Source organism: Palaemon carinicauda, chromosome 33 (assembly GCF_036898095.1).
Source record: "Palaemon carinicauda isolate YSFRI2023 chromosome 33, ASM3689809v2, whole genome shotgun sequence".
Taxonomy (NCBI): domain Eukaryota; kingdom Metazoa; phylum Arthropoda; class Malacostraca; order Decapoda; family Palaemonidae; genus Palaemon; species Palaemon carinicauda.
The window spans coordinates 29604310-29618248 of NC_090757.1; the positions used below are offsets into that span (position 1 = coordinate 29604310).

Below are 13939 nucleotides of genomic sequence, written 5' to 3' on the forward strand. Positions count from 1 at the left end.
AGGAGATAAAATACCCTTTTTTTCAAGGTACCACACCAGTCTTGCATTGACCATCTTCTCTATGATCTTTCAGAAACAAGATGTCAATGCAATTGGTCGATAGTTTGCTCCTAAAAACTTATCCTTAACCAGGTTTTAAAAAGGCTAAAATAATACCTAGTTCCCAAACACTTGGATAACTATGATCATGCCATAGTCTGTTAATAATGCTTAAATCAAATAACTTGGTATTAACTGGTATATGTTTAATCATTGCATATGGAATTCCATCGGGTTCAGGGGCTGTATCATTACAAGTAGCAAGTGCGGAATCAAATTCTCTTTCAGTAAAAGGAGAATTGTATGTCTCTTCCATTCCTGTTGAAAAATTTTAAATTTCTGCTCCTATACTGGTGACCCGGAGCTGCTACACACTTGCATGATACATTTGAGAAATGATCATTGCCAGGGCATTGCTGACCTCAGTTGCTCCAGTCACATACTGACCATTCATCTTCAACACTGGTAGTGGTTTGGGGGTGAATTTGCCTGCTATCTTTTTTACTATCTTCCACAAAGAAGATGGTAGTGTTCTACTGTTAATGGAGGAAACAAAAGGCACCAAGACTGGCGTCTAGCTTCTTTCATGGCACAACGTAACTGTGCTCTACATTTCATATATATTATTAAGTTCTCCTCTGCACGGTGCCCACGCAATTGAGTCTAAAGATTTTCTTGTGGCTCTGTGCAAGGCAGTTAGTTCTGAAGATCGCAGGGAACTGGTTGCCATTTGAATAACCCTGTAGTTTATGGAATTGAATTGACCCCTGCTGTATGTAGAGTTCCATTCAGGAAGTCTATGGCATTATCTACACTTTCAAAATGTTCTGCACTCCCTTCAATTTCACTTAGCTCCCAAAATTTATTCCAGTACAATCATCTTACGTTCTCAATTCAAAATTGAGAATACAGTTGGAGCTTGCAACTGAAAGGTTAATGCATGATAGGGTACTTGTCTAAACATGAAAATGTTTGGGTTCTTCTGTATTAAGGAGTCCCACATAAGGCTAGCATTACGGTACGGTAATCTTGCCAAAGTACGGTACGGTACGATTCAGGTACGGAAAAATTGGCAAAATTCCATACCGTACCGTACCTTAGCATAAGCTATATTACTAAGAAAATACTAATTCATATTTGGCTGCTTCAGTAACTGTATAAGTACTGTCACTAAGGTAATTGGCATTTCGATTTGAACCAAACCATGCTTGTGAGTATGTGTATGTGGAATTACTTAATTGATATATCTGTGTGTAATTCTTGAGGTATCATAATACAAACGTTTACAGCATTAAGCATATAATCTAATATTGTTCATTCAGCTTCTCCCCTCTGCTTGATTTTGAACACGCCTTTTGCCCAGTACTAATCGTGTTATTGGGCAAAACAGTCTGTTCTTTAATTGTTATAGGCACAATAGCCATGGCAGCTGTGAAAAATACACTGATATAACCAATTTCTTGAACTTTCAGTTAACCCTTTTACCCCCAAAGGACGTACTGGTACGTTTCACAAAAGCCATCCCTTTACCCCCATGGACGTACCGGTACTTCCTTGCAAAAAAATGCTATAAAAATTAGTTTTTTATATTTTTTGATAATTTTTTGAGAAAATTCAGGCATTTTCCAAGAGAATGACACCAAGCTGACTTCTCTATGACAAAAATTAAGGCTGTTAGAGCAATTTAAAAAAAATATACTGCAAAATGTGCGGGGAAAAAAATAACCCCCTGGGGGTTAAGGGTTGGAAATTTCCAAATACCCCGGGGGTAAAAGGGTTAAGATTATTTTTATCCTATGTCTGTAATCACCCAATTTTCTAGTACAAAAAGACTACTTTTCTGAGAAAAAAATTATACTCTTGACAAATTCTAATTATGCCCCATTTTTAATCAAATGCTACTTACCGCTGAAGAAGTATCCATTTTTAGAAGTTCTCGCAAAGCCATTGTAGCATACGATGAAGCAGGAAGACTCAAATCAATAAGAACTGCCTTATTTTTTCCTTCTGTAAAATATTTAATAAAAAATACAAGTAAAAAACTATGGGTTTTAAAATATCTTTTAAATAATAAATGAGATATTTTCATACATCCATATCAATAATAATGTGACTAATGTCTCCACACATACACTATCTTTTGTTTCCCACATACAAAAAGAACAATTGTTCACACACATCCTGAAGACCCATCAGTGGCTGGAAATTATCCTCATCATAAGTTTATTTGAACTTTTATGTAAAAGAAAAACAATTTTATTATAACAAATCCATCAATAATATTTTGCCAGAATTGAATATTTGATGGTTGATAAATAGCAATCCATAGCTAGATAAAATAGAATAATGCACAAATAAAATAAAATGATACAAAATAATCCTACTAGGTAAACTGGATAGAATGCAAAGTCCTATCATGAGAGAACCACCCCATCTCTGGAACCCAAGAGCCCCTTCTATGGTATAACTACTGTACTGAGATAACATGACTGCATATTGATAATTCTCAGATTTATACCTTATTGGGTGGCTTATGAGACCAATAGATACCATTATTAGCTTCATACAAGAGCTTTAAGCACTGGAATCCATTCTTGATATTTAAAACAATGAAATGCAGGATTTAAAAGAATTTAAAGAGCAAAAAATCAATGGAGTAAATACTGCACAAAAATCAAAAGTATTTCACAACTGATGGGAAAACAGTAAAACTAAAATCATCGTCATTAAATAGTTTAACAAAATGCTAAGTAAAGACTTTGACTCTTATAGCACTGGCCCATATGGATTGCCTATTAAAACTATAGTTTTATTTGATAGATTGCATTTTTCAAACATTTCCTTAATTATTTTTTTTTTTAATTGACATTTACTATTAGCTGAAGTTTGGACAGTCACAAAATGTGTTCAACAATCAGGGTTGACCATCAATCCCTGCATACAGGGATTGATACTTATTCAGACAAGATACAATTATTTCAACATGACATGTTCTTTTCTTCTTTTTTTTTTTAATACCATAATCAAAAGCTAAATAGGTTTGAATTTTTTGTTAGCAGATGCATTACTCCAAAAAATATCTTATTTATTAAATATATTTTACTCACTGATAGGTATTACTTTTTTCATCTGGTCAGAGCAATTTCCCCTTTGGCTACTTTCATGACATCATTATGCAGGCATAAAATCCTTATTGAGTATGATTGAGTTTGGATACCAGTATGGCAAAAACCTAATTAATCATCGTCGTCGGCGCCCACTCGTGTCCGAGTATTGGGTTCCGTCGCTAGCCATCAGCCTCCTATCTATGAAAAGATGAAGAAGGGTGGAGGAAACGACAGAATGCCAGTAGCTGGGTATATTGTTTTGGGTGGTCGTGGCTTTGCAACGGCCACGCACACACACTTGGCCCACATCGTTTTCACCGCGCTCAAGACATATAAGACAGGCGGCTTCTCCGATGTTGGTTGCATCAGGCTGCCGGGTTCTTGTTATGTCAAGGCCCGCCTTGTTGCCTGCCCGACAGGCATTGCCCTCTTCCGCCGGCGCTGGGAAGCTCCGCCGTTGAGGTCTTGTTTGGTTTGATTTTGGAGTTTTCCTTCTCCTAAATTAATCATAAACTAGGAAGAAATAATGAGGAACAAAGAAAACACTTCTACTTAGTTAAGCCAAAAGTTCTGGATACAAAGTTAGCTTACAAAAGGCAAACTATTAGGCAACAGACTTCTGCCATTGGCTCCTAAGCCCCTACAATTTTATAAAGGGTCAAAACTGAAACAATCAGCAAAGACTACTTGCACATTCCAGTTATAGTTGCTAACTATGGCTCAGCACTGTTTAAGATGTGGCTCTAATTCTGAATCACAGATACAGCCATTTGTGTTGATCCACATCATGGGTTCCTGGTAAGGATAATCTATAGGTATTAATGATGTTGTGAGCATTGCACAAAACCACCAACTGTGATACATGATAGCAGGGAAAATGTTACACAACTAAACAGGACCTAAACTAACCAGGTTCATATTTTAGTTTACTGGAAGTATTCTCTATTATCAGTAATCTGGTGCTATTTCCATTTGTGCTTTAGTGGCTTTTTAGTCATTTATTAACCTCATTATTTTTAGGTTTCAACTTAATACCCGATAATTTGCACCATGCAGTAATTTTGGCTGGATTTCTATTAAGGGATTCAGCAACCCCAGATATATTTTCATAAGATGGGATCGATGCAGAGAGAGTAGCATCATCTGCTTATGCAACGAGCTTGTTTTCTAGGCAAACCACATGCATGTATAGTATGAAAAAAAATGGGTGAAGAATATTTCCAGGAGGATTACTAGATATAACACTCCTATACTTACTATGGTGATCATTCACCACAATCATACCTTTGCAATCTATTACCTAAAAATTCAATAATGATACTATGAAAAGACCCACCTACTCCCAACTGTTAGTGCCTTCTTCCACCATTACCATCCTGATTTTGTGTGAACCAGGATGCAGCTTTTATGCCAATGCATTCTATATCTTGACTCCCTTATCTGGCAAAGTGGGAGGCAATCACATTCCTTTTCCTTGGGTTTTAAATGACTCAAGGGGCATATGAATGGTGTATCAAGATGGCTTTGTTCTTTGTATTTGATCACATCAAGTAAGCATATTTCCTCATACTTGGAATTTGACAAATCCTGGATCGTTTTCCAGTGCATGGCTGTGATCCAAAAGCAATCAAACCTCGATGTAGCTTGGAGGCAGGCCATGAAAGTAGATTACATGACGGAGGACAAAGATGTTGGGACAGCGTGTACTTATTCCATCTGGGTCCATGCCATCAGCGTGGACTCTTCTGGTTTGATCGATTGAGGTGTCTGCAAAAAGCCCAGGAACCAAGATGCTATCAATTGTTGTAGCATAAGGAGTTTGGGAAGATCTAGAATAAGGAATAGTATCAGCGAGTTGGAAGATCTCACACCTTGGTGTCACCAAAGCATACCAAGACAGGAAAAGAACGGTGGCTTCTGCCAATGTCCCTACCAGCAGTGTTTGTGCTCAGTCTCATAAAAGACCAAGTATTGAAAGCATGAGCTCCAATACAGAAAAATCCTGTGTTTTAGTGATTCCTTCCTTCTCCTCTACTATGGTAAGAGAGTTGTGAAGGAACAGGTAATGGGAACAGCTAAATTTCATTTTCCCTGTGATTCTTCTGCATATCTAAGGATGTGTCTACAGTACAGTAAAAGTAGGTTGTTCCTACATGAATATAAACCCTCTTCCTGTAATAGTCCTTTAGTATGCTTTCAGCTTGGCTGGAACTTTGCCTGTTAAAATTTATAACCAAGTGGCGGTATTTACTGGAATGTGGTGGGAAAGCCCTGCCCCTAGCCAGTACACTGAGTAGCCACTTGGTTTCACTGAAGAATACAGCCTTATTCCAAGCACCTTCAACGGGATGTTTAAATTGTTTGATTTTTATTATAGTTTATGGTTAGCAGTTCACTATGAATGAGGAAATTCAAGGAAGAGGAAAGGTTTTGCAGTGTTCCTTATAACTGTATCTGACCGACAGTTTCTGTGTACTGTATCATGCTGATATACACTTGTGCCTATTAAGAGCATTGCAGTTTCTGTTTATTCCCTCGCTACCATGTAGTAGAGACGGTAATGTCATCGTAACTTAGGAATGAAACATTGTTGCTCAATCAATAGAAGAACTTGAATTATTCTTTTACATCTGGCATATCTTCATTTCTGAGTGTTGTCAGCGGATCCAGGCATTCACTACTGTTCGGAAGAAAAAAATGGCACTGCCCTTCTTTACCCCTTTATTGGAGGATTAGTCCCTTAAGACCAATCGATAGGAGTTACATACAGTATGAGGTACATCTACCGTTTCTCTCCCCGTTAGAGAGTGTTGCCCAATCCTTCACTGAGAATGAAAAAAAGACAGAGATTATGTGCTACTTTGCTCACATCCTGTAACACTCTACTATGCATCAGCATGCTTGTATGTGCTCACTTACTCCTAAGAGAGCGACATCTTTGTTTGCGATCGTAGGAGCGCCATCTCACTTATTTGTGGTCTCACTCTTGTTCATTGTAGAGATGTATACCTGTCTATTCTCACTTATTCTTCTGGCTTAGATCATTCCCTTACTTGTGTGTTCCTATCTATTCATCCACAAACACACTCATCTGTTGGTGTGTGATCTGATTGATAATACCTTCCCCTAGTGGTGGGCACTTATCGTATCTTGACGTCACATCTTTTCGCACTCTAGTGGGCTCTGCTGCTGGTACGCAGTCTCTAGATCCATAACTCTCTACTCTTTGCACGTACCCTTTTAGAAAACTACACGTATCTTATATTTGCCTTCTAGCAAGGCAAGAAATTTGATGTCTTTGTTTGCCTATGGATAGTCCCACAGCACCTGTACAATGGTCATCCAGTATCTTAGGTTAGAGTTCTCTTGCTTGAGGGTACACTGAGGCACACTATTCTATCATATTTCTCATCCTCTTTGTTTTTTTTTTTTAAGTTCTAGTTTATAAATTGAAAGATCTATTTTAATCTTATCACTGTTCTTGAAATATTTTATCTTAAATGTTCATTACTTCTCTCATAGTTTAATTAGTTCCTTATTACTTTCCTCACTGAGCTATTTTTCCCTGTTGGAGCCTTTGGGCTTATAGCATCCTGCTTATCCTAATAGGGTTGTAGTTTGGCTAGTAATAATAATAAACATACTGAATAAAATGCTTTCTCGCTACCGAACAAAATTTCTGTATTCTAAATTTTTAAGTAATTTACATTATAATTGCTGTTCCAGGTGTTGAGGTGCCAGTGATGGGAGATGAGAATGAGAGAGAGATTACAATAGAGGAAGTGAGGAGAGCACTAGATGAAACGAGAGTAGGAAAAGCATCTGGTATGGATGGTGTGAAAGCCGAGATGTTGAAGGAAGGTGGTGTGACTGTACTTGAATGGTTGGTGAGATTGTTTAATGTGTGTTTTGTGTTGTCAATGGTACCAGTAGATTGGGTCTGTGCATGTATTGTACCACTATATAAGGGTAAGGGAGATGTGCATGAGTGTTGTAATTCAAGAGGTATTAGTTTGTTGAGTGTAGTTGGAAAAGTGTATGGTAGAGTACTGATTAATAGGATTAAGGATAAAACAGAGAATGCAATCTTGGAAGTACAGGGTGGTTTTAGAAGAGGTAGGGGTTGTATGAATCAGATTTTTACAGTTAGGCAGATATGCGAGAAATATTTAGCAAAAGGTAAGGAGGTGTATGTTGCGTTTATGGATCTGGAGAAAGCATATGATAGAGTTGATAGGGAAGCAATGTGGAATGTGATGAGGTTATATGGAGTTGGTGGAAGGTTGTTGCAAGCAGTGAAAAGTTTCTACAAAGGTAGTAAAGCATGTGTTAGAATAGGAAATGAAGTGAGCGATTGGTTTCCGGTGAGAGTGGGGCTGAGACAGGGATGTGTGATGTCGCCGTGGTTGTTTAACTTGTATGTTGATGGAGTGGTGAGAGAGGTGAATGCTTGAGTGCTTGGACGAGGATTAAAACTGGTAGGCGAGAATGATCATGAATGGGAGGTAAATCAGTTGTTGTTTGCGGATGATACTGTACTGGTAGCAGACACAGAAGAGAAGCTTAACCGACTAGTGACAGAATTTGGAAGGGTGTGTGAGAGAAGGAAGTTGAGAGTTAATGTGGGTAAGAGTAAGGTTATGAGATGTACGAGAAGGGAAGGTGGTGCAAGGTTGAATGTCATGTTGAATGGAGAGTTACTTGAGGAGGTGGATCAGTTTAAGTACTTGAGGTCTGTTGTTGCAGCAAATGGTGGAGTGGAAGCAGATGTACGTCAGAGAGTCAATGAAGGTTGCAAAGTGTTGGGGGCAGTTAAGGGAGTAGTAAAAAATAGAGGGTTGGGCATGAATGTAAAGAGAGTTCTATATGAGAAAGTGATTGTACCAACTGTGATGTATGGATCGGAGTTGTGGGGAATGAAAGTGATGGAGAGACAGAAATTGAATGTGTTTGAGATGAAGTGTCTGAGGAGTATGGCTGGCGTATCTCGAATTGATAGGGTTAGGAACGAAGTGGTGAGGGTGAGAACGGGTGTAAGAAATGAGTTAGCGGCTAGAGTGGATATGAATGTGTTGAGGTGGTTTGGCCATGTTGAGAGAATGGAAAATGGCTGTCTGCTAAAGAAGGTGATGAATGCAAGAGTTGATGGGAGAAGTACAAGAGGAAGGCCAAGGTTTGGGTGGATGGATGGTGTGAAGAAAGCTCTGGGTGATAGGAGGATAGATGTGAGAGAGGCAAGAGAGCGTGCTAGAAATAGGAATGAATGGCGAGCGATTGTGACGCAGTTCCGGTAGGCCCTGCTGCTTCCTCCGGTGCCTTAGATGACCGCGGAGGTAGCAGCAGTAGGGGACTCAGCAGTATGAAGCTTCATCTGTGGTGGAAATGTGGGAGGTTGGGCTGTGGCACCCTAGCAGTACCAGCTGAACTCGGCTGAGTCCCTGGTTAGGCTGGAGGAACGTAGAGAGTAGAGGTCCCCTTTTTTGTTTTTGTTTCTTGTTGATGTCGGCTACCCCCCAAAATTGGGGGAAGTGCCTTTGGTATATGTATGTATGTATGTACATTACTAATCTTTAAGCCAAAAAATGACAATCTAAAAATCAAATAACCTGATAAGATATAAAACTTGTCTCCCGGAAGAAACCTGTGATGTAGATTTCATCATCATCACCATCTCCTCCTACACCTATTGACGCAAAGGGCCTCAGATTTCGGCAGTCATCTCCATCTTGGGCTTAAAAATCAATACTTTTCCATTCATCATCTCCTCCTTCCTTCAAAGTCTTCAGCCATGTAGGCCTGGGTCTTCCAATTCTTCTAGTGCCTTGTGGAGCCTAGTTAAACATTTGGTGAACTAATCTCTCTTGGGGAGTGCCAGGAGCATGCCCAAAACCATCTCAGTCTACCCCTCACCATGATCTCATCCACATATGGCACTTCGAGTAATCTCTCTCATAGTTCCATTTCTAATCCTGTCCTACCATTTAACTCCCAATATTCTTCAGAGGGCTTTATTCTCAAATATATAGAATCTGATGGAGATTGTTTTATTGTCATACCAAGGCTGATGTCCATGAAGTAACATGGATCTCAGTAAACTGATATATAGCCTGCTTTTTATGTGTAATTTCAGGTGATTTGATTGCCGAATCTCACTTAACCTAGCCATTGTCTGATTTGCCTTTTTCAGTCTTTCATTAAACTCCCATTCTAATGGCCCTGTATTAGAGATCATAGTTCCTAAACATTTAAATGAATCAACCTCATTACTCATTAATCCTTTCTCCTTCCAATCATATTTCATCTTCCATTGTATATTCCAACCTTATCATCTCTGTTTTTCTTCTATTAACCTTGAGCCCAACCTCAAGTGATATTTCATACATTCTAGTAAGCAAGCTTTGCAAGGCCTGTGGTGTTCTGCCAATATTGACAGCGTCTTCAGCATACTATAGGTGAGATAATTTCCTGTTACCAATCCAGTACAATCCTTCCCTGTCATCCCCAACTGTTCTATGAATTACAAAATCAATGAGGAGGATAAACAACATTGGTGACAACACACATTCCCTTGGAGTACTCCACTGTTCACTGGAAATTCATTTGATAGGCCTCCATTAACATTAACTTTGCACTTGTTATGCTCATGAACAAAACTTCATCAAATTTAAATATCTAAGAGGAACTCCATAAGAATGCAAGACTCTCCACAAAATTAGCCGGTGCACACTATCAATGGCTTTTTCATAGTCCACATATGCCATCAACGTTGGATTTCTATATTCTACACATTGCTGTAAAACATGTCTTAAAATTAAAATCAAAATTTGGTCAGTACAACTTCTACCTTTCTAAATCCTGCTTTTTCATCTCTAAACTTTTTAGCAATCTTTCTCTCTAGTCTCTTTAAAATGAGCATACTATATATTTTCATGAAAATTGACGTAAGTGTGATGTCTCTGTAATTATTGCAATCAGTCAGATCTTTCTTTTGCCATTTTCACCAACACTCCTAGCTACCATTCATCAGATTTTGCCACTTCATGCCACATTCTACAAAATAATCTTGTAAGTATTCCATCCAATGTTGCCTTTCCTCATCTTCTGTTGTTATAACAGATCCATCTCTCTTTTTGATGCGTACTGTATATACTTTTTTTCCCAGAAGAGATTATATTAATAATTTTATGAGCAATACTTACACTATAGACACTACCTGAATTCATAGCTTTGTCAGCCTCATCTGCTTTCCTGTGTAAATATTCTCTCCAGTCATTTCTGGCTTTTCTTTTGATCTCGCTATCAATACTGGAATACTTAGCATGCTCTACCTTGTAATTTTCATTACTTCCTCAGAAACTTTCAACAACCAATTTCTGTCTTTGTCTCATTTTTATAGTATCCCAAGTATCATTTGATATCCATGGTTTTCTCCTTGTGACTGCATGTACCAAAACTTCACAACCAACTGACTAATATATGCTCTTAATTTCACATTATCAATTGTCTGCTCTTCGTCTCATTAAGTCTCTAAGACTGAAAATCAATTCCTACATTCAACTGCATATGTTTCTCTGTGCTCATCTTCTAGAAGCTTGGTTGTACCAAACCTAGGTGCTTTCAGTTTTAATTTCAGTGTGGCAATAAAGAGCTGGAGATCACTACCAATGTCTGCACCTCTATAGCTTCTTACATTTCTCAGAGTCCTCCTTCTTTCTTTATTAATAGCTATGAGATCTATTTGATTTTGTAATTACCACATGGTGAAGTCGATGTATATTTGTATATTTGTCCTTGTGCTGAAAAAGAGTACCTCCAATAACAAGATTGTTTGTTGACCAAAAACTGATAAAATGTGCTCCATATTCATTTGCAACTTTGACAAGACCCTCAACACCCATCACATTCTCTATGCAGTCATATCTCTCTTCACGAAAGAATCGGCTTATGAAATTTTCAAGCTGCGAAACGAGATGCAAATATTTTTATGACTCACATTGCGAAAAATGTTTCATGATAAGAGGAGATTTGCCAGCTAAGCCGAGAACAAAATAGTCTCCCATCAAATAAAGTTGAAGAAAATGGGTCTACACAACAGAAAATGTAGCTGTAGTCTATAGTAGAGGTAACTATAATAGTAGAGCACATATGGTAATGTATATTTAGTATACGTATAGTATTACTGTATATTGTATGAATTGTATTATTTTCCATTTATTTTTCCATTATGTTCGAATAACTACTTAATTTACAGGTATTAACAGTTAGTTTAGGTATACAGTATTGAATAGTTCAAATGTATTTGGCTGTAGAGTATTTCACTGTGGTTATACTATAGCTTTATTATAAGATTTAATATGGTATTTTGTAGGGTTTGGAACGAATTAGGCAATTTACAGGTAAAATGAGACTCAAAACACAAAAAAAATCAGGTTACGGAAGCCACTCTAGAGCGAATTTATTTTGTGTTGTGAGGTATTACTGTACCTCGATTATTCCCTCGAACTTTAGCACTGAAGTCACCAATCACAACTTCCATCTCTCTCTCTCTGGGATCTCATCTATCGCACACTGCAGGTCTTTATAGTATTCATCGGTCCTTTCTTCAGGATGATCATTTGTTGGTGCATAGCAAATTATAAAACTCATATTGCACTGCTTTGATTTTAAACTCTTAGTGTCATTATCATTCCTACCCCTTCTCTTCCAACCCCATCTGTTCTTCCCGAGTAGATATATATATTGCCTTGATCTAAGATTTCTTTACCAATCCCCTTAGAGCGAGTATCACTTAGTGCCAAGATATCAAAACCATATTTCATAAATTCATTCTACACTTGCTGTAACTTCCCAATCTGATTCATGGTTCTAACATTCCAATTACCAATTTTCAATGCCTCTTAAGTATTTATAAAACAGGAGATTCTTAGCACACCACTATGCCCAGGACTTGAGGCATTCTGTCATTTTCTCTTTCCATAGACTGACTAAATCCAGAGTGGATTCATTGGCTAAATTCCTCAAAGAATAGCCAGTTCCTTGTGATGCACAGTGCCTAACTAACTAAGGCAATTGACCCCTGCCGGTCCATAGTTATTCCAGTAAGATCATCCACCATGCATCGAGAGTAGAAGCCGAAGAGACATCTTGTCTATCACCTTAAACCCAATCCATCACCCTGCTGCCAGTGACTTCATCAAGACTTAGGGGGGCATTTCCTCCACACCCAAAGATCTCGTTACTCCACCTTGTTGCTAATCCGCTAAAACATGTATAACCGTTGGCAAACATGGATTGCTAAGATATACCGCCTAGCATGGTATATGTATATTTACACGTAATATATCTATAAATCTGTGATGTACTGAAGGCAAGCTAGGTGAACCGCAATATGGTGGGAAATAAAATGGGAATTTTTTTTTAGTTGATATAACCAAGCTTCCAGGAAGAAGCAATATGAATGTTAGGGAAGGGTCATAGATATAATAATATTCATGTAAAATAAACAATAAAAATTCATAAGACCATCATATAACTATGAAAATTCTATATATCATCTGCCAACTATTGTTTTTACAATTCTCTAGAAACAACTTGTACTGAGAAAACTCAAAAATGAAATAATACTTGAAACAAACCTTTCAGTAAATTTTCTTCAACGGACTCTGATGACAATTTGTCCATATCTGATTGGATTAATGGTTTTGTTGGGTCATCATAATAGGTTATCATGCTATTAACTTCAGAAGGTTGAACAATTAGGCGACGATAGCTTCCAATAACTGAATAACACCTGAAAATTAAGAAATTAGTACTGTATCAAAGTGTTACAATATATTTTATTACTGTATATCATTACAGTAGAAAAGCAAAAAAAATCATAACAAATAAACATGTTAAACTTACTTCACACGATGCTTTAAATCAGCAATAGAGAGTTTGTCTGCTTCTAGCAATTCAATATACCAGTCCTTAACTTCATTCTGAGGAAATTCTATTTTATGTCCAGGTAATGGTAACAGTACCTAGAAGAAAGGCAAGTACATTAATAGTCATGACTATAAAAAATTGAAATGGTAGAGCAATCAATGGAAATGTATAAATGATGATAATAAAACTACATTAATTTTTCCAGGCTTATTCTGCACCATTAACTCCACCCAGATACTGAAGGTAGTTTATTAGCTTTGAGGACCCCACACCTGAAATACAGCACTGTAGTACTCATAGTTATACAACACCAAATACAGGAGAGCATTCGCTGTTATATAATACCAAATATGAAAGAGTATCTTGATAGAAGAGAAAAAGCCATTATACATACATACATACATATGCCAAGGCACTTCCCCCAATTTTGGGGGGTAGCCGACATCAACAAATGAAACAAAAACAAAAAGGGGAACCTCTACTCTCTACGTTCCTCCAGCCTAACAAGGGATTCAACCGAGTTCAGCTGGTACTGCTAGGGTGCCACAGCCCACCCTCCCACATTATCCACCACAGATGAAGCTTCATAATGCTGAATCCCCTACTGCTGCTACCTCCGTGGTCATCTAAGGTATCGGAGGAAGCAGCAGGGCTTATCGGAACTGCGTCACAATCGCTCGCCATTCATTCCTATTTCTAGCACGCTCTCTTGCCTCTCTCACATCTATCCTCCTATCACCCAGAGCTTCCTTCACTCCATCCATCCACCCAAACCTTGGCCTTCCTCTTGTACTTCTCCCATCACCTTCTTTAGCAGATAGCCATTTTCCATTCTCTCAACATGGCCAAACCACCTCACCACATTC

General features: G+C 38.0%; 1 protein-coding gene across 3 annotated transcripts in view; it reads right to left on the reverse strand.

Annotated features, from left to right (window-relative positions):
- Positions 1–13939, reverse strand: part of Pus7 (pseudouridine synthase 7) — a 102613-nt gene that overhangs the window by 5207 nt on the left and 83467 nt on the right. For all 3 annotated transcript variants that reach the window (XM_068356894.1, XM_068356892.1, XM_068356895.1), the window contains 3 exons: positions 13050–13168; positions 12782–12936; positions 1946–2046 (listed from right to left, as the gene is read on the reverse strand). In XM_068356894.1, coding sequence (XP_068212995.1) covers positions 1946–2046; positions 12782–12936; positions 13050–13168 — 375 coding nt within the window. The remainder of the gene's footprint in view (positions 1–1945; positions 2047–12781; positions 12937–13049; positions 13169–13939) is intronic.